Source organism: Cucurbita pepo, chromosome LG01, assembly GCF_002806865.2.
Source record: "Cucurbita pepo subsp. pepo cultivar mu-cu-16 chromosome LG01, ASM280686v2, whole genome shotgun sequence".
NCBI lineage: Eukaryota > Viridiplantae > Streptophyta > Magnoliopsida > Cucurbitales > Cucurbitaceae > Cucurbita > Cucurbita pepo.
The window spans coordinates 9,193,037-9,212,725 of NC_036638.1; the positions used below are offsets into that span (position 1 = coordinate 9,193,037).

At 37.5% G+C, this 19,689-nt stretch overlaps 3 protein-coding genes, 2 non-coding genes and 1 pseudogene across 10 annotated transcripts; 2 read left to right on the forward strand and 4 right to left on the reverse strand.

Annotated features, from left to right (window-relative positions):
• Positions 1-560: 560 nt before the first annotated feature.
• LOC111803331 (polygalacturonase At1g48100-like) lies at positions 561-3,197 on the reverse strand. Of its 3 annotated transcripts, XM_023687695.1 has the most exons (7): positions 2,787-3,196; positions 2,415-2,546; positions 2,066-2,293; positions 1,937-1,981; positions 1,657-1,864; positions 1,293-1,483; positions 561-1,103 (listed from the first exon to the last, which is right to left on the reverse strand). In XM_023687695.1, the coding sequence occupies exons 1-7, from the start codon at positions 3,141-3,143 to the stop codon at positions 705-707; spliced, it is 1,560 nt and encodes a 519-aa protein (XP_023543463.1). In that variant the 5' UTR covers positions 3,144-3,196; the 3' UTR covers positions 561-704. The 3 variants fall into 3 exon arrangements, with proteins under 3 accessions (XP_023543463.1, XP_023543454.1, XP_023543471.1); XM_023687686.1 differs by having other exon boundaries at positions 1,657-1,981; positions 2,787-3,197; XM_023687703.1 differs by having other exon boundaries at positions 852-1,103; positions 1,240-1,483; positions 1,657-1,981; positions 2,787-3,197.
• Positions 3,198-6,212: 3,015 nt separating this feature from the next.
• On the reverse strand, positions 6,213-11,715 carry LOC111795176 (annotated as a pseudogene). The gene is made up of 14 exons (XR_002815164.1): positions 11,567-11,715; positions 10,553-11,387; positions 10,086-10,190; positions 9,805-9,852; positions 9,655-9,730; positions 8,206-8,393; positions 8,001-8,129; positions 7,744-7,914; positions 7,633-7,653; positions 7,342-7,549; positions 7,188-7,269; positions 6,991-7,099; positions 6,794-6,907; positions 6,213-6,720 (listed from the first exon to the last, which is right to left on the reverse strand). The product of XR_002815164.1 is annotated as a probable polygalacturonase At1g80170 (transcript).
• Positions 11,716-12,867: 1,152 nt separating this feature from the next.
• TRNAM-CAU lies at positions 12,868-12,952 on the forward strand. The gene is given in 2 exon segments: positions 12,868-12,905; positions 12,917-12,952. It is a non-coding gene; the product is annotated as a tRNA-Met (tRNA).
• Positions 12,953-13,460: 508 nt separating this feature from the next.
• Positions 13,461-13,545, forward strand: TRNAM-CAU. Its single transcript is given in 2 exon segments — positions 13,461-13,498; positions 13,510-13,545. It is a non-coding gene; the product is annotated as a tRNA-Met (tRNA).
• Positions 13,546-14,232: 687 nt separating this feature from the next.
• On the reverse strand, positions 14,233-16,694 carry LOC111776571 (axial regulator YABBY 4). Of its 3 annotated transcripts, none has more exons than XM_023655996.1 (7): positions 16,350-16,557; positions 16,145-16,279; positions 15,925-16,054; positions 15,791-15,839; positions 14,971-15,046; positions 14,784-14,846; positions 14,233-14,530 (listed from the first exon to the last, which is right to left on the reverse strand). In XM_023655996.1, the coding sequence occupies exons 1-7, from the start codon at positions 16,419-16,421 to the stop codon at positions 14,483-14,485; spliced, it is 573 nt and encodes a 190-aa protein (XP_023511764.1). In that variant the 5' UTR covers positions 16,422-16,557; the 3' UTR covers positions 14,233-14,482. The 3 variants fall into 3 exon arrangements, with proteins under 3 accessions (XP_023511764.1, XP_023511763.1, XP_023511765.1); XM_023655995.1 differs by having other exon boundaries at positions 14,233-14,536; XM_023655997.1 differs by lacking the exon at positions 14,233-14,530 and having other exon boundaries at positions 14,562-14,846; positions 16,350-16,694.
• A 1,991-nt stretch (positions 16,695-18,685) lies between these two features.
• On the reverse strand, positions 18,686-19,383 carry LOC111776608 (ubiquitin-40S ribosomal protein S27a). The gene has a single exon (XM_023655998.1). The coding sequence runs from the start codon at positions 19,323-19,325 to the stop codon at positions 18,855-18,857; it is 471 nt and encodes a 156-aa protein (XP_023511766.1). The 5' UTR covers positions 19,326-19,383; the 3' UTR covers positions 18,686-18,854.
• Between the last annotated feature and the right edge of the window lie 306 nt (positions 19,384-19,689).

Below are 19,689 nucleotides of genomic sequence, written 5' to 3' on the forward strand. Positions count from 1 at the left end.
AGTGGATCCTGATACTCAGAAATCAAATAAAACTATCCAAGGAGATGTTTGATGTTAGATAAAATCTTTGTTTTTCCTTATTTAGATTCACACGTTTACATTTAATTCTCCGTTTGACCATTTGACAAACACGTCGAATGGATTAGCGAATGCAATTTTCTAGTAAGTGGCACAGATTCAGTTGGCCACTCTCCACCCATTTTTAGGATAGGTTATATTTAAATAGGAAATCTGTTCAGAAGATTTCATAACCTGATTTTGAAGAGCAGTCAAACTTTCAGTCCTTCTCTCTGTTATTTTACGCATTTTATTTTTCTTCCAACAACCTGCTGTCGACCATTTCCTCTCAACGAAAAAAAAGGATTTCCCTGGCCGATTATCGAAATCCAACATTTGATCCAGTTTCAAATTTGAAAGAGGTGTGTGATAATTTCAGAATTATTAGTCTTAGTTGGTCCGGTTGTTCTTCTGGATCGTAGGTATGATTCTATTTCTCATGGGTGTGATTGACTGATATAACCTAATGAGTTAACAAGTTTTCTTTGGTAACAACATGTCTGTATCTCAATGGGCTGAACTAAAACTTTTACAGAACAAGTTTATTTGCCACAAGTACTAAAATGTAGAAGCATAAGGTCTTGGTGTGTAAAGGGGTTGGAAAATCATGCCAACCACACATGTGAGTACACCAATAAATATAGACTTTACACTCCGCATGAATCAAAATCATTCTGAATTTTGTTGGTTGATGGCTTCCCAATTTGTAAACAATCAATTGGGGGGACAGTAGGAGTTCTCAACTCTCCAAAAGTTTGCCAGCAGAAGGCTCCATATAAATGATAGAGTTCTTGCAGTGGCTTGAGGTCTATTGCAGTTAGTGATATATCTGTACATGGCAGATTATCACTACAGGCAAAGTGTACTGGCTTTACTGTGTAAGTACCTCTTATTCTTTCGTAGTTTATTCCTGATAAAGCCACAGCCGAAGTTTGGTTTGAGCATTTCTCTTTATCACAGTAGAATTGGTCTATAACTATTGGTATCTTAACCTCAGAAACTTGAATATTTGAGAAGAGGACTCCTTGTACAACACCTAATCCACCCTGCAGATGCACAGTCTGGAATCAATTTTTGAGAGAGCTGGTTTGATCTTACAGTGCATGTTGCTTATAGGTTTCTATCTTCCTTAAGTTTCATGTATAGATAACAAACTAATGCAAAATAAAGCATTTACTTAACTGATCAAGACTAGCACTATTGGTGAGTTAGTTCTAAAGACGAATTGTGCTTGCCTGCCATGTTTTAATTCTGACACCATTCATTGTGTTATGCATAATTACATCCCGAACGGTAATGTTAGAAACACAAGCCTTTGTGTTGTCCTTCCCCAGACTTCCAATGCTGATTCCATGTCCTGGCCCACAATTGATATTGTGTACGTACACATTTGAGCAACCAGTTTGTATTGAAATACAGTCGTCACCTGTGTGTAAGATTAAAGTTAGCTGTCAGTTTTCATCCAATGTATGTCACTGCCAGGATTTTGTTTCTTTATTGGGGGTGACATAGATTGGAATTCTGTAGATGAATTCCATCAGTATGGTCGAAATTACAATAAGAGGCAAAAATAATGATTCTAGGCAAAGTAATTCATACCACAAGAGAGAGTGGTGTTGTGGATTAGCACATCCTTGGAATTCTGTAGATGAATTCCATCAGTATTGGGACTGTCACTTGGAGACGAGACACTAAAATCATGAACCAAGACACCAATGCAATTGTCGAATTTGAGGTGGCATTGAGGACTGTTTTGAATTGTTATGCCAGTGACGGTAACGTTAAAACTTCCATAAAACCTCAGAGCCTGTACAACAAAAGAACAGAGCCGTGTCAAGGGATATTTCACAAACAATGAAACGAGCTCTATGTCGCTTACAGTTGGCTTGATCCTCGGCATCTTTCCAACAAGCTCACTTCTTGCCTGCCATAGGTTTCAGTATGAATTTAGAGAAAATGCTGCAGAGAATTTATAGATGCCATAATGTGGGATGTGATAGTCAGTTACCGGGGCTGGTGGCTTTTCTTGTACAGAGCTGTTGAGTGGGATGAGTAGTTTGAATTCATGGTCAATGGTATCATCAAAGGATGAAACTTGCCACCATACTGAACCCCTTCCATCAATAATTCCATTTCCTTGAATGGTGAGTCCCATCAACTTTGTGAACTGTAGCCATTGGAATAGGCCTCTTCCCCAAACTTTGAAGTCCGTCGGTGCAATGATTTTCCCATCCAACTTATATTAGAATGAAAAAAAAAAAAAAAAAAAAAAAAAAAAAAGCNCAAGTCCTCTATTTTCTTTTTTAATCAAGGATCCGTAGCACTGATGCAAAATGCCTGGTGTAAAGGTTAGGTACCTGGAATACAATATTGGGTTGGCAGTACGGACCAGAGAAGGAGATGGGGCCTACTAAAAAGACGTACTTTGATGGGACAATGAAGGTTGATGCTGTCACCTTGCAAGTGGCTGTCCATGTATCCTGAAATGCCTGCAATGCACATGATTATTTTACTGTTTCTCTTGTTTACTGTTAGTTTTCTGGATGCTGTCTACCCACCCAATTGTTCTTGCTAAAATCCTTTCCAACTGCTATAACGAGATTCCGCCTTTCCGGGCCCACACCCTCCTTTTACATTCCCCTTCTCCGTAAAATACCATTTCTATTCACGTACATCACTCACACAGTACTCATGTGTAATTGTAAGTTCATAACTATTTTAGTGTGTACCTTGGTGTCATCAGTTTTTCCATCGCCCCTAGCTCCAAAATCGAGCACGTTAAACATGGAAGAACGACTGCCTTTCTGGGGCAGCGGGCTGTGAGAGACATCTGGTTTCGGCATTTTACGAGATGGTGGCTTTGTCTTTGATGCACCACCATGGTGGTTGCCTTTGTGAGCGCCACCGTGATTGTGACTCTTCCCTTTCTTGGAGGAGAGAGCAGGCAAGGCCTCTCTGTTTTGCCTCCAATGTTTTCCTGTGGCTCTTCCATGGCAGCCCTCCGAGCTAGAAGACCAAACAAGAAATACCACCGCTAACATAAATGTGAGCCCTCTGAAACTTGGCCCTTTCATTTTCACATACATTTGAGAGAAAAGAAGAAAGAAAGAAAGAAGACAAGTTTTAGCTTAGTTTAGAGAAACAAATCAGATGGGGCTGTTTAAATAGACAAAGGGACTTCAAAGCTAGGGTCAATCAGTCCATACATGGAACACCAACGCATAGAAATGTGAGATCTCACATCAGTTGAAGATGGGAACAAAATATTGCTCATTAGGGTGTTGAGAACTCTCTTTAGTAGATGTGTTTTAAAACCTCGAGGAAAAGTTCGGAAGAAAAAACAAAAATAGACAATATTTACTAGTGGCGGACTTCGGTTACAAGAAGTCAAGACTATCATTTCGAGTATTTTAAACTAACTACTACCCAAGCTCCATGAATTTGGCCACGTGTCCACATAGACCTTTTACTTATTTACTCACCAAACTCTAGATAAAATATTCAAGTTTCAGTACTTATGACACACACGCACAACGTCGTATAACTATAACCAGTGACAGACGTATGAAGATTAGCCAAGATTCTTTTGTACATTTGTCCTACCCGGTTGTCTTGTTCACCATCAGGATGTGGCTGGTTTATCTGTAATATTTGGAAGCTAAATGATTAAGTAAGCATATAATTGAGGAGTTTTAAAGATAAAAGAGGAAAGCGGGACACGTGATGTATGAGTCTGTAAAGGTGAAAGAATGAAAGGTTGGCCGTGAAATATTTGAGCTCATAATAGTCACATGCAGCAGTTATCACGGGCCAATCTTCTCTCTGCCAACTTCCCACTACGTAATAGGACTCCTTCCCCACAAAAAGTTATTCCTTGAGGTCGACTCATAATAATGGGTAAGACGTGAATTCTAGAATATGTCCAATTATTAACGCACCGGTAACAACTTAAGTTCACCCTGAGTAGATATCGTCTATATTTTACTTTCCCTTTCAACTTTCTCATGGTTTTTAAAATGCGTTTGTCAGGGATAAGTTTCCACCCTTATAAAGAATACTTTGGGGCCCAGCGTCCTCGCTGGTACTTGCTCTCCTCTTCCGTCATGTGGGATCTCACAATACACTTTCTTTGACTTTCTTTGAGATCCAACGTTCTTGGTGGCACTTGTTCCCCTCTCCCGTCAATGTGGGATCTCACTATTCACCTCCTTTGAGGTTCAGCATCTTCGCTAGCCTTCGTTCCTCTCTCGAATCAATGTGGAATCTCACACTAGAGATACTTGGATAGTTAAAAGGAGAGAGAGGAACATGGAAGTGCATTGGCACGCTTAATTGTTTATAGATGGCCTGGCCTACGTTTGGTTGTCGTTTTTGCTATTTGCCCCTTCAATTTTTCTTTGATGCTCTTGCTGTGCCTCTTAACTGGGCCTTCTTCTCCTCCTCCTGCTGCTATTGTCTTTGTCTTGGTTGGTTGTTTTGTTTGGGTGAAAATGACATGAAATGGAAAAATGGGAAGAAATAGTTGATTTTAAAAAGGTTGGTGCGACTGTGAGTATTTAAAGCTCTTTGGATGCATACATATCTGTGTGGCTAGCTAGGCTCCTGAATCTTGTTGTCTTTACGTCTGTCTAATTCTTTCATTGACTTCCCTAATTCTCTCCTTTCTAGCCCTCTGTTAACAACTACCAAATATGCTTTTTAAGTAATTCTCAGGTATTTAAGGTTCTCCGTATCATTAAATTATTGTTTGCCCATTTAAAACATTAATTATATCAATGTATGTTGTTATTTACACTTGAAATACAACTATTAATAAAATATAATATGATGAGGTGTTAAACTTTTATTATAAATCTGTAACATGTTTTTTTATGACAGAATGTAATTGAAAAAAATGAAATAAATAGGTAGCAATTATATATAGCCTAAATTTCCGGATCATTTGAAAATATTTTTCACATTAAAATGAAATGATATTCAAACAAATAAGCTTGCACTTTTTTTTCTTTCTTCTCATCAATTTTGTTTCTTCACTCATGTTCTATTGATAACTTTTCTTCCAACATCATTCTTTATCTTTAAAACGTTTTTTTCCTCGACACTTTAAAACTTTTAAGTTTCGTTAGAAATTAAAATTCTAAAAGATGCCCAAAATTCAAAAGCTTGTATTAAATCACATGATTATTATCCTGTCTAATTTTTTAATTAAAACATGATATTGTCTGTTGGTTAGAGCCTTCTCGTGAACTCCATAAATATAATAACTATGCCTACATCACTCTTTTATTCCCTTATCTTCCATGCACACCATTCTATATTTGCTTTTTATGTTTCCATATTTATGTGTTTAATCATTTTAATAATTAAGGACATTAGATAAATATATTTAAGATAAGTTTTATAATTTACCCATCTTATTATTGTACATGTGGTTAGAAAAGCCTTATTCCCAGACACGCCCTTACTATTATCACCTCCATTTATGTCCCAACTCGATTTTGATTCCTCGCCTTTAGATATGGCTCTTCCGTCCCTACAATTTCTGTCTTTATTCCACGCAAAAAGGCACTTTCTTTTGCCAAGCCTCACGGATCCGTTTGTGAGCCACTTTGTCTTGTTCCATGACACTTCTACTGTACGCCTTCTTTCGCTTTCAAGAAGTTGATATTCTACCAGAAACTGCTCTGTTTTTATTTTTTATTTCTGAAAGGAATGCTCGAGTTCCATCTGTTTTCTGGGTGCCCACGTTACTGATGAACACAACTTTTTGTGAAAAATACTCATACTCTTTATGTACATCAATTTTAAGACACTTTTCTATATAATATTACTACATTCTGTGTTCATTCTGTGTTCATTCTGTGTTTTGGATTTCTTTTTGAGATGAAAATCTAGATAAAGTGGACTAGTATTTATAGTAGAAGCCAGAAAATCGATTCCTTAAATATCTAGATATCTTTATTTGTTCATGTAATTATTGGGTCCGACCCGATTGAACTAATGATATTTTAACCATTATTCCTCCATTAACACCGGCCCTACTTCCTCAATCTTCCCTTTCGTTTCTCACTATTATCCACTAGTCCCCATCTACGCATTTGTGTGTATTATATATACTTAGAACTGGAAGGCCATAAACCATATGCAATGAACTCTGGTATTAAAAAACCATTACTATAAATTCAAAATATGTATGCTTTCTTCAAGAAATATTACAATCATTTACTTGGTAGTCTATATTTCTATTTAGATTCCAAAAGGGTAGGTATAATTGTGAGTGCTATGTATATATGCTACAAATATTTGCTGAGTTTAGTTTAGATGGACAGGACATGAAGGTCAGAGCTCAGTGTGAACTATGTGCCGCTCAGTAGGGATTTGCACTGCCTCCAGCTCCGGAACTTGGGTCTCATCTGAAGCTGCAATGTCATTGTCGCTGGAACTTAAGCAGTCTGCTGATGGATGCACCACGCCATATCCAAAGCCTTGAGCGGCGTGGCAGTAGGTCTCCACTGTTCCATCCGTCTTCTCCAAATTGACATTGCTTAGAATTATGTTGCTGCATGGAAAGCTGTCGCTGCAGGCGAACTTCATCGCGTTCTTGCTCGTTGTGGTTCCACTTATGTTCCGGTACATGATTTGGCTTATTTTCACGGCAGATGCCTGACAGAAAATAGTGTATTGGACTCCATGATGGATAATGGACAAACTAAATTCTGCATTTTGAGGGTAATACCTGAGGTTCACAAGTAGTATGGTCACAGTAGAACTGATCGATGATAATGGGGTTCTCAACATTTTCCATTCTCACATTTTCGAACCGAACGGCGCGAACATATCCCGAACCTCCCTGTACCATATGCACAGACAGAGTTTCCCCTTGTTCTTGGTAAAAGTAAGTACCAACATGGTGGTTAAAGATGTGATTCTAACCTGCCAGGTCTTGATTCTAACACCATTTGTTGTCTCTCTGAGGAAGGCTGTGTCTAACACCACCTTTGTTACAATACCAGTGGAGTTGTCTTTCCCTAAACTTCCAATGCTAAGGAACACAAACAAAAAGAGAAAGGAATTCTTAAGACATTGATATGGTTTTGGTGCTTGAAATAAATGCAAACATTTGCAGATACCTGATCCCATGTCCTGGTCCACATGATATTCTCTTCATCTTGATGCCAGAGCTAGCATTGACAATGGAGATGCAGTCATCACCTGCATATAACCTGTTAGAGGGTGAAATAGTGGTGTTAAAGGTAACATGATGAATGTCAGAATGAAGAAAACCTGTTGAAATCTTGCAGTTTTCAACTACGACATTAGTTGATTGCGTGATGTGGATCCCGTCGGTGTTGGGGCTATCTCCTGGAGCTGACACTCTTACCTCCGAAACTCGAACAGTTTTAGACCGCGCAATGATGAAATGCATCTGTTGGCTGTTCTGAATGGTTAGGCCTTTTACTCTTATATTTGAACTCGACTCTATGGTTAATGCCTGCAAGAAATCCCTCAAATCAGAATGTGTTACACAAGGAAAAATCATGGTTTCCACTGGGAGGAAAGTAGTTTTGTTCTTACTGTTGGTGCTCCTTTGCAAGGCTGGAAAAAAAGCAACCAGAAAACCAGAAATGATTAAGATTTCAATAACATAGCTAGAGAAACAAGCTAAGAGATGGTTCAAGAATTTACCCTGGACTTGTTCTTTTTACAGGATTCTGCCCACCATTTCTCACCGGAGCCGTCGATAATTCCATCCCCTTGAAAGGTAGCTGCACTTAGTTTTGTAAACTCCAGCCATTGACGGGGAAGTTTTGGATCCCAATTCTCTGGTTCATCTGGTGCAACTATTGTTCCTTCAATCTGCAATGTCAACTCTTAACTTTCAACCATGATCTTCCCTCCTTATATGTTTGGGGGAAAAGAATCCTTATAATCCTATGACTTACCTGGATTACCATACCATGTTTGCATGGCCCTTTAAACTTAGTTGCATTCACCAGATATCTCCCTTCTTTTGGCACCAAAAGAACTGAATTTGAAGAGCTGCAAGCAGTCTCCCATGCCTTCCTGAAAGCCTGATTGCAAAATAAACACTTCAGTTCAGTATTGTCTCTGCAAAATCCATATTTCCGAACAGAAATATCTATGTACCATAGTGTCATCTGTAACTCCATCTCCAACCGCGTCAAAACTATCCACATTTATCAGAATCTTGCTCCCGTGCTCACTTCTCCACACCGGTACCGCATATGTGTCCACCGCACTGTCGTCCTCTTCTTCAATGTCGAAACTTTCGAGTTCTTTAACCATGTCAATGTTGCCATCAGGCACGATACTCCCTGAAACTCCATAGACAATGATCAGCATACCAAGAAGGGAAAGCAGGAAGAATTTATCCATTTTCAGTCGACTTGGTAGAAGAGATTAGTAGAGTAATTTGTGTTAATACAATGATGCAATGAAAGAGGTTAGAATTTATAAGGGAAAATAAAGTAGCCATTTTAGTGGGCAATATGGCTTTGCTTGAAAGCAGATTAAGGGGAGGTCGCCATTTCCCAATATGCCTACACGTAAAGTAGAAGAGAAAAACTTGAAGTTTCTTTGCTTTACTCTAAAACCAGCACACCAAATTCAACACCGCCATTGAGGCGTTTTGTTTTGTTTCTCCCCCGTCCCTCTCTCTTTGTTTTGGGCTCATTTCACAATTTCTTTTTTCTGAGCAATCTCAACTCTGAAGCTTCTTCTATGCATGGTGAAAATAGTTTCTGTACATTTAAAATGTGGAGAAAAAGTCTCCAAATACTCATAAATAATAACATACGAAACCCAAATGCTCGAACCACATAAAACCCATTCATTAAGTCCTGTCCTTCCAACATTTTTGGCAATTGACATGATCGTGTCGGCTGACTTGTGGTAGCATTTATCGTTGTGAGATCCTACGTTGGTTGGAAAGTTAGACAAAATATTCTTTATAAGGGTGTGGAAACTTCTTTCTAACAGACGCGTTTTAAGGAAAAGCTTAAAGGGAACAATATCTGCTAGCAGTGTGCTTCCGCTTCCATTACTGTCAACAAAAATAACAAAAAGAATTTAACCCAGATTTCTACATATGTATAATCAAGAATTTATCACAGTATTAAATGAAATCCTACATTTTTCATCCTAGATGAAGCATTTTACATTAGAATATGAACAATACATTTCAATGATTTCATATAGTCTGCTGCCTATTCTGATTTTTGTTTTTATTACATGAATTGATCAGTCAGTCACCAGACAAGGAGTTTCCAAAAATAGTGGAGCAAAGCAAACCAGAATCTACACTTCTTTTGTCCCTTGTGAGAAAAGCCCTTCCTTGCAAGAAACAGCGTCCACAGCTTGGATATTAACATTTACAGAACTGATGGAGCAATCACTGCAATCAAAACAATTTTCAACATGTAGACGCAATGGCTTCTAAAAGTGAATGAACAAAACGCATCTGGGTTTCTTTGTTGATCTTTGAAAACAGAGGAACATGGACAAACAAGGATTTGTGACCCTTCTGTTCTGCCAATCTGAGGGAATCGTAATATACATAATTGCAAACAAAACGACCCGCATCCTCCGATAATATCACGTTGTAGCTTTTCGCCTTCAACCTCTCTAAGATCGTCGGAGCCGAGCAGGATGTCTTGAAACAATGATTGACAGTAAGTTACATCCCAAGCCTATGATAAAATTCAGAAAAAGGCCAGAGAGAAGTACCTTTCTAATCATTGAGATTTCCCCATCCTCCATGACTATTGGAAGTTTCTGGGTTAAAAAGAACAACAATGAAAAGAAAAAGGCAAACAAACTGGTTTGGTTCTCATAGATTTTCATTGTTTTTGGTTTTTCTTTTCCTTGTCATTTGTTCTTAATACCATGATCTAATCTTTTCTCTTCAGCAAATAGAAATGATACTGAATTTTGATGAAATGTCTATATATTGTTCTGCTTTTTGTAGACATACAATAACAGCTCAAGAAGTAAGAGAGGAAATCAACCTGAGGCTGCCATCCGAGTTCGTCTGGATAACGAAAAGTAGCTTCGTTTACAGCTTGCCATTCAACAGCAAACCTCGCCGAACCACTATTGACTCCCAAGTGAAGCTGAACAAACATGAACAAATCCTCTCCAGATTTGAGTATTCATTATTAATCATATCTCAGATATACACAAACGGAAATTTTGCTACATAGCAGTATATACAAAAATTTTCCTTTGCTGTGTGTGGCCTATCTTGATAGGATAGAAATATTAGTCGAATGCACAAGCTTATCAAATATAATGTAATGCTGTTACCTTTTAAATGAAGAACTTGTTCATTTAACTGAGGTGGTTCTTAAAATTTATGTAATGAATTCACTAAATCTAGAAGTCCCTATAGATACTTCTACTTTCTCCAATTTATCTTCTTTGCACTATACAGAACAATTGGCCTAAAGAGAGATGTGTTAAAAAAAAAACTGACCCATATGAGTTTGTGGTAGTTTCTGTGACATTTGAGATGCCAGATTCCAGAACTTTGTAAAGCAGTGGAAGAGCACCATCTCCAGCAACATCAAGAACTGTACAACTTCCAAGAGTGACACCAGCAGGCAATCCTGTTTCTTCGACGAATGCCTTCAAGTTATCGACGATAGCCTCGGTAGGATTTTCAGCAACCCCATGGAACTTCTTAAATCCAGTCACATGAATGGTAACCCCACCTGGACCTTCAGAACCCATTTCTTTCTTTCACTTGGGTCTGTAAATAATTCCCAATTTGCTACTAAGTCCCCTCTGTGAAATGCTAAACAACCTCCCTCCCCTGAAAGACCAACCAAAGAGTTAGTCTCCGACATCTCGAAGCGTCATTTAGACGAACAATGCTTCTGTCAAGAGATGTTTTGAGTTCTAGCTCGTGATGGATTCGAACCTCTAACTATCTGACATCTTTAGTAGAAGGCATATATCTTAGAGCTATGCTAAAACCAATGTTTCAAAGAGAAACTTCCTGGACTTTTTCCTGTTATTGATTCTTAGCTTAATACCAACACCAAGAAAGATTCAAAAACAATGAAAAATCAATCCATTTTTCCTTTATCCATTCAGACCACGGAATGAATCCCAACAATTCAACTAGAAAACATCAAATCAAACTCATGGGGAAGCCCAAAACGTTGACCTAAAGTCAACCCAGAACTTTTCATGGAACAACAATCTCGAAACATCAGAAGCTGAAATCAAAATTCAAGAACTCCTTTCCATCACCACAGGAGATCTTTCCAACATCGCTGCCGACAGAAACCTTGAAATCATTTAACCTAAGATACAGAAAATCGGATCCGGAATTGATAAGAAACGATCCGAAGAAGATAACAATAAACAAGCCGTTCGATTAAGAGCTTGAAGTAAGCAAAACCCAACATGGCCGGAGCAGACACGAATTAAACACAAAAACCTCTCTGAAAAAGACGTTTCCGGTAGAAGATTGGGAACTCACCTTGGACGCCGGCGCCGGAAACGGAATCTTTTGAGAACTTGAGAGAAGGAGAGAGAAAAATTAGCTCAATTGTTAAGCTCTAACCTTCTTCGATAGATTGATAGTTGTAGTTTGGATCTCCACGTACACAACTATTGGGTTACAATCCTTTTAGTTATAAAAAAAAAAATTAATTCTTAGATTTAAATCTTTTAGTCATTTCCAAACAAGAACAATTAGGAAATTCTATACAATAATATATTTAAGTATAATGTTAGATTTATTTATGATTGAGTAATATAATTTGTATCGATATACTTTTATATATACTCGATATAAAATACATTACACGTGATATTAAATGTATCAGCCACATTAGATATATGAATGATATATTTAATATTAATTATATCAACTTAAAATTTTACATTTTTTCTTTATGGGAACTCTAGCTTAGAATGTATGATTATACTAGGTTGCCCTAGGGTTATTTGTTAAGAAGGATGAGACCCTTCAATTGTATATCGAGTATAGAGAATTGAACAATGTGTCGATTATGAATAAGTTCCCGCTACCATGATTGATAATTTTTCAATGACACAAACACGTTGATTTTTATTTGAAGAATTTGGTGAAAATCCTCCTCAAGTGTCCGTTAAGTCTATGCACCCACATTGTAAATAGAAAAATACCTCAGAGTGGTTTTACTCGTGGGCCATTTTTTATAGGGGTATTGTAATAGTCAAAGACTACCGCTAGCCAATATTTTCGAGTCAAAGTGGTTACGTATCGGCGTCAGACTCACGGTTTTAGAATGTGTATGTTAAGGAGAGGTTTCCACGCCCTTATAATGAATGTTTCATTCCCCTCTCCAACTGATGTATGATCTCACAATTCACCCCTTTGGGGACCCAATATCCTCGTTGACACACCGCTCGGTGTTTTGCTATACCATTTGTAACAACTCAAACACACCACTAACAAATATCGTCCACTTTGACACATTACGTATCGTCATCAGCCTTACGATTTTGAAATGTATTTGTTAATGAAAGGTTTGCACCCCTTATAAGAAATGGTTGGTAGTACTGAAGTCCACAATTTTCCTGTAAATCTTATTTAGCTCAAAGTTCATATTCGTTTTCAAGATACAAGTAAAATTTGAGAAAACACCATACTTCTTTCATGGGCTTTTTTAGGCCCACGTAATTATGGGCTTCTGGCCTTCGAGGCCCAAGACGACACTTTCCTGATCCTTTGCTGAAACAATTGTTTTTCATGTTTTATAAAATAAATAATTCTAGGTAACAATTCACGTCAATGGGGTGGTGGCGCAGTTGGCTAGCGCGTAGGTCTCATAGCTAAAGAGTGATCCTGAGGTCGAGAGTTCGAGCCTCTCTCACCCCAATATATTTTTACTCCATTTTATGGGCGTCTTGGAGGCCCACAGAATTAATTATAGGCCATGTGCCTCAAGGCCCATGACGATACTTTCTGGATTGTTTAGCCGATATTCTAGAAAATCAATTTTTTTCCTATATTCTAGAAAAGCAATTTTTTTCCTATTTTTTAAAATATTTTAATAAAAGTAATAATATTGAGTAGAAAAAAAAAAAAAAAAAAAAAAANATCAACAAAAAAATGTTTTATTCCTTTCTCCAACCAAGGTGGAATATGGCAGGTATTATTTGCGAATTTTCAATTTTTTGAACAAGCCTCGACAAAACCTTATTTCTCACTTTCGTTTCTCTCTACTTCAAGGGACAAGTGAAATTTGAGAAAAGTCCGTACTTCTTTAATGGGCTTCTTTGAGGCCCACGAAATTAATGGGCTTCTGGCCTCGTTTGGCTGATATTCTTAAAAAACAATTATTTTGTTTATAAATAATTAAATTCTTGGAGCCAACTCATATCACGGGGTGGTGGCGCAGTTGGCTAGCGCGTAGGTCTCATAGCTAAAGAGTGATCCTGAGGTCGAGAGTTCGAGCCTCTCTCACCCCAATGTATTTTTATTCCATTTTATGGGCTTCTTTTGAAAAAATGCTTATTCCAATTCTTATTCCGATTAAATTCTCAATTTGTTTTTGTTTTTGTTTTTTATTTTCAACCATAATAATAATTTTTGAAAAAGAAACTTCTATTTAAGTAATTTTAAATATAATTTTTGAAAGTAATAATAATATTATAATATCTTACCCACCTAATTTTTAAAAATTTAAATTTTAGTATTACAATAAAAAAATAAAAAAAAAAATTGGCACTAATACTGCTTTCATCCATATTTAGTTCCTTTTGATGATCTTATAACTTAAGTGTATTGCTGTCAAGTTCGTAGTTTTCAAACGTGTCTACTCGGAATAGATTTTTATACCCTAAAAAGATATGTTAATTTTCCTTCTCCAACCGATATGGGATCTCACGACTCCTCTCCATTGTAGACTCTCATGGGGTTCGAGTGGTTAAATGAACCTCTCTATTTGTATATAACTGCACCCTTTTATCTTCCATTATTACACTCATGTTATAATTTGTTAGAAGTCCGTTTACCTCATCACTATTTTCCTAAATTGAGACGAACATCGAACGTTCATCAATTTCATATTATCTAATAATTTTAAACATAAGTATTTTGAAATTGTTAAAATTATTTTGGTAGGATGGAAATTGATTTTGAGTGGGAAGTGGGCATTCAATTCTTCATTCTGAACCAAGAATTCTGGTTGATAGTTTGAAAGTTGAAAAGGGCGATTTAGTAAAGGAAATACAAACCGACATGGCAGAAGATTCTATAAAAATCAAAGCTTTCCAGACAGTTAATCGACTGAGAAAAGGAGAAAAAAAGGAAGAAACTTTGATTCCCAATGGCATCAGCCCTTTTGAAGTAAGAGAGAGCAGAAAGTGAAAGCATTGCAGGCATGGCTTCCACTGAAATGGTGAGTTATGTCAAAACTGAATGCCTTGGGAAACACTTTCCATTCTTCTCAACCTGAAACTTTTCAAACACACAAACTCTGATTACTGCGTCAGTTGCTTAAAATTGCCACAAAAACGCCCCAACTTCTTCATTATTATGACCTTTCCTACCCTTTTAATGGAAGTCTCATAAATTTGTGGCTTTGGAAAAGGAGCATTTTCAAGCATCGTTATGAATGATTTGTGTTTTGCTTTCCATTTGGTGTAATGGGTTTGAAGAGTTGATTGAATATCATAACTTCTGATCTCAAAGATTGTGTTTTTACCTCTGGAATTTGAGTGTTCTGTGGGTCTTCTTTTTGTTGGATTGTTGGAGGGAAGTTTGCCCACTGAAAAATCAAAATCAAAATCAAAATCAAAATCAAAACCAAAATCATTTCAGGATTCACAGAACATATTGCTATGAATCAGATCATAATTAAGTCGATTGAGACTGCTGCTGCTGCTGCTTACATTTTTTGCAGCTGTTCTGAAGGCCTCCTTGTGAGTCATTTGAGGGTTTTCAGCTTTGAGCCTTCTGATTTCATCCCTTTTCGAACAAAAACAGATTAGATTCATTCTTTTAAACAACTAAAGTGGGTTTTGGATGGCTTGGAAAGCTTGGAAGGCTTGGAATCTATTCATTTATTAAGAGGTTCTTTTAGGTTCTCCCAAGAGTGAGAGATTGCTTCTCACTTTGTCGATCTCACATCGGTTGGAGAGTGGAATGAAGTATTCTTTATAAGGACGTAGAAACCTCTCCCTAGAAGACGTATTTTTAAAACCTTGAGAGAAAGTTCGAAAGAGAAAGCTCAAAGAGGACAATATTTGCTATCGTTGGACTTGGGTTGTTATAAATAGTATAAGAGCCAGACACTGGGCGCTGTACGCTGAGCCCCAAAGGGAGTTATATTGTGAGATCTCACATCGATTGGAAAAAGAAACGAGTGCCAGTGAGAACGTTCAGCCCCGAAAGAGGGTGGATAAAATCTCATATCGATTGAAGAGGGGAACGAGTATCAACGAAGATGCTGAGCCTCGAAGGGGTAGGTAGATTGAGATCCCACATCAATTGAAGAGGAAAACGAGTGCTAGCGAGGACGCTGGGGCCCGAAGGAGAGTCAATTGTGACATCCCATATCCATTAAAGAGAGGAACGGGTGTGAGCGAAGACAATATCGGCTATAGCTAATATCGGCCAGGGGAGAACTTTCCATCACTAATATTCTACTATTAGAAGTGATCCCAAACTCACTATAAAATGAGTAAGAAGTTTGAAAGTTTGATATCTTACTTGATGAAACAGTTGTATGCTGATGGGACACGCTGTCTTTTCTCAGGAGCTTGAAGTGATCATTCAACCAAACAAATGAACAAGTTAGAACTTTTGAGATTTGCTGTTATAATTGGAAATCACAATGTTCTTACGTTTGTTTACAGAGGGAGGTGTGACAGGAATCAAGCCTTCTTCAACTTCATACTCAGAAAATTTCAAGTTTGATCTTATGAAACTGTCAAACAACTTCCCTGAACTCATTTCTCTACAACCTTCTTTGGGCTGAAAGGACAAAAAGATAGAGACAAACAACAACATCTGATTATTAAATCAGAATTCAAGAAGAGGAAGAAGGAAAAAGGCTCCAAATACCAGATTGCGAGATAGAGAAGACAGAAAATGAAGAGGAACCAGAGTGGCTCTCATCATGTTAACAGAAAGGAGGCTTGAGCAGTGGCCGCACGTCACGGTCACCTCCATCGACAAGCTGCTGCACGGCACGCTGACCTGCATTTTCCACATGAACAAATCATTCACACGAATTGAAGCTCAAGAACAATGAAGAACACAAACATACCAGCAAAATGGTGGTGCAGATTCCACATTGCACATAGCAAATCTTTTCAGGAAGTTCAAAGAGATGGTTCATTGTTGTAAAGTGAAAGAAAATCTGTGTGGGTCTGTAGGTTCTAAGAAGGCGAACTCCAAACTTATAGCAGATATGAAGGAGTTTGGCATTAAATGGTGAAAAACACTTGGAAGAGTTTTGGGAAGTTGGGAACAGAGTTGGAAGTTCAATGAAGCTGGGTGAGTGGTGCTTGTTTGTCTCATGTGTCGTTGTTTTGTCCTTCAATGTTTGCAACAAACAGCTGTGATTCAGGAGACCGTGCTGTTTTACTGATGAAAGTGAAAGTGCAGAGAGTTTTTACGATGATGTCTGCTTCGAAAACTTCTTTGCATTTTAGAATCTCTGTCTTTCTTCGATGTCTGAAGGCCCAAATGGTAGTAATCAATCCCCTCCTACCCACCACCTTCTCTGCCATGTTTGCCTATTTCACATACGTACAGATGAGCCCTCTTGATAGAGCCATCAGCTTTGTGTTTCAGGGTCGTTAGACACGTATTGCCATTTGTTTGACACCTCTTGATAGAGCCATCAACTTTGTGTTTCAAGGTATCGTTAGACGCGTATTGCCATTTGTTTGAATACTACCTGTTAGGATAATTGTCAAAGTTTTGAAAACTAAATGTATAACAATAAAATTTGGTAAAGAATTCAAATGATTACTTAGAAAATATGAAAATTGATTAAAAAACTAGCATAATTCAAAAATTATATAGCTTCATGCAAGATATAATCAAATTTTGTTGCCACATTTCTAAAATGGTGTTTGTCAAGGTAAAAATCATACCAATAACTACATAAAAATTGATTTAGATAACTGGGTATCGTGACAGAATCGAAGTTCGGATAGAAGGTCGAATAACATTCCATGCGGGAGGAATGAGGAAAAAACCCTTGCATATAAATGCTGAAGGATTATGTTGCACCATCCTCTATGAAGCTGTGCATTCAAGTAAATCAAGGAGAAACAAATGTCCATGATTTACCTTTACCAAGTCTTCTCATGTAACATCTAGATTCCAGCGGTTTAAATTTGGGTTAGCAACTTTATAAGCATTGAGCATATGGGAATAAGCAACAAGACCATGCGCAAGGAGCACGCCAAACGAATAAGAACATGAGAACTTCTGTGTTGGGTTTGCTCCATCCATTCGACATCGAAATAGTATGACAGGGTCAAAGACGTAGTCGGTCTTAGCTTGATATCCAAAATAAAAACGATCAAGCCAAATAATCAACAAGATGCATGGTTCAAAATCCAGTATAGAATAAACAACCAATGGATCAAACATCAGACTGAGCCTTCAACCAACAAAAAGATTCAAATGGACCATTCAAAACTAGCTTCTCAAGATCAACTAATACATCCTCAACACGTATCAGGCACTTACCCGATCGGTTTCAGTATGGCAAACATACACACACACAGTGAATCAAACAGTAACTGCAGTTCACAAAAATTCAATATATCAAAAGTCAGAAATAATCACGAAACCCCAAATAATCAATTAAACCAATGGAAGCAGGTTGTAACCTAAAAATAAAGTAATATACATAAGCTATCTTGTTTTGCCAAACAAACCACAAACACAGGAAGATGGGTATAAAGATCTAGTTCAGAAATATTAATCTAGTTCTTAAACATTAGTTCTTAGATATTGATGCTGTAGAACACAGCCAAACGAAGAAACACACCACTTAGCAATTTGTAGAGGTAACAACAGTGATTAGTTCGCAAGGAAACATATGAAAACAAACTAAACAATGGTTGGGAACTTGGCAATTTGTAGACAATTGTAAAAACTAAAATAGTTCAGTACAAACATGTTTAGCTTATGCTGTGGGTCTCTTAGTAACAGCAGAGTTATTCTTATAAGTGAAAAACGTTAATACCGGGGGTTTTAGAAAAATATCATATTTACATATTTCATCAAATGTGACCCAAGAAGACAATACTGAAACCGCTTCAAACTAAATTACATTAAAAAAACGATTAAAAAATATACACTGCATTGCAGGAAGAACACATCGCGTTGCAAGTGATCTTAGAATACGTCAATAACATTAGGGAAGATAAGAACATCAATGTTCGTTCAAGAATCAAATTACAAAGCAAATAAAATCATTAAGTATATGTCGGACTTGAGCACTACCAAAACAGAAAACTTACCAATCGAACAGAAAATAACAGGAAGTTAACTCCTCAACACAAATATATGAACTTTAGGATAAGCATATAATTCATTAAAAATTAAACAGTTTTTTCAAGGATGATAATCGCAAAGGAGTGACTAAATGTGAGGATCTTCATAAAAACGATAATAAATCGACAATAAGAAAACAAAATCCATGTCAATAACTAGACTCAAACAAGCTTGATGAGCAATTCTAGATAAAATTCAACGACAATTAAACATTTAGATAAAACGAAAACATGATGAAAAACAACGGATAAACCTAATCACCACCAGCTTTGTTGTAAACGTAGGTCAAACCACATTTGCCGCAGTAGTGGCGATCAAAGTGGTTGGCCATGAAAGTCCCAGCACCGCACTCGGCATTAGGGCACTCCTTCCTGAGCCTCTGCACCTTTCCAGAGTCATCGACCTTGTAGAACTGAAGGACGGCGAGCTTGACCTTCTTATGCTTGTGCTTGATCTTCTTGGGCTTGGTGTAGGTCTTCTTCTTTCGCTTCTTGGCGCCTCCCCTAAGACGGAGCACAAGGTGCAGCGTGGATTCCTTCTGGATATTGTAGTCGGCAAGAGTTCGGCCGTCCTCAAGCTGCTTTCCAGCGAAAATCAAACGCTGCTGGTCCGGGGGGATTCCCTCCTTGTCCTGGATCTTGGCCTTGACATTGTCGATGGTATCGGAGCTCTCGACCTCGAGAGTGATGGTCTTACCCGTTAGGGTTTTCACGAAGATCTGCATCCTTGGGAGGCTTGTTCGCAGAGCCGCACGACTGAACTGGTGTAACAAGGGTTTGTGAGGAAGAATGGTTGCCTTTTATAGGTAGGGGATTCGTCCTTCTAGGGTTTCTGGGACCCTAATTATTATTTTTTTTTTATTAAACAAAAACCTATTTTTTATGTGTTTAGTATTTTTTTTTTTTTAATAACTATCTATGTTTTTTTATTATAATTTTATAACCTATTTTAAAATTATATAAAATACAATAATATTAGAAGAAAATACCCCTTTTAATAATTATCTATTTTTAGTTTTTAAGCCATTAATTTCGTTTATTTTATAATTTACTAAAAAATTGTATGGGCTTTGTTTGTTGTGGGCTCGT

Excerpts from the sequence above, each read along its gene's own strand:
- LOC111803331 (XM_023687686.1), bottom strand. The coding sequence starts at position 3,143 with ATGTATGTGAAAATGAAAGGGCCAAGTTTCAGAGGGCTCACATTTATG. Across the intron at positions 2,294-2,414 it reads AACCCAATATTGTATTCCAG|TTGGATGGGAAAATCATTGC; the intron begins GTACCTAACCTT and ends TTCTAATATAAG. Across the intron at positions 1,484-1,656 it reads CAACACCACTCTCTCTTGTG|GTGACGACTGTATTTCAATA; the intron begins GTATGAATTACT and ends TCTTACACACAG.
- LOC111776571 (XM_023655997.1), bottom strand. The coding sequence starts at position 16,421 with ATGAACCATCTCTTTGAACTTCCTGAAAAGATTTGCTATGTGCAATGT. Across the intron at positions 16,055-16,144 it reads CTTCTCTATCTCGCAATCTG|CCCAAAGAAGGTTGTAGAGA; the intron begins GTATTTGGAGCC and ends TTGTCCTTTCAG. Across the intron at positions 15,047-15,790 it reads GCATACAACTGTTTCATCAA|GGATGAAATCAGAAGGCTCA; the intron begins GTAAGATATCAA and ends TTGTTCGAAAAG.
- LOC111776608 (XM_023655998.1), bottom strand. The coding sequence starts at position 19,325 with ATGCAGATCTTCGTGAAAACCCTAACGGGTAAGACCATCACTCTCGAG.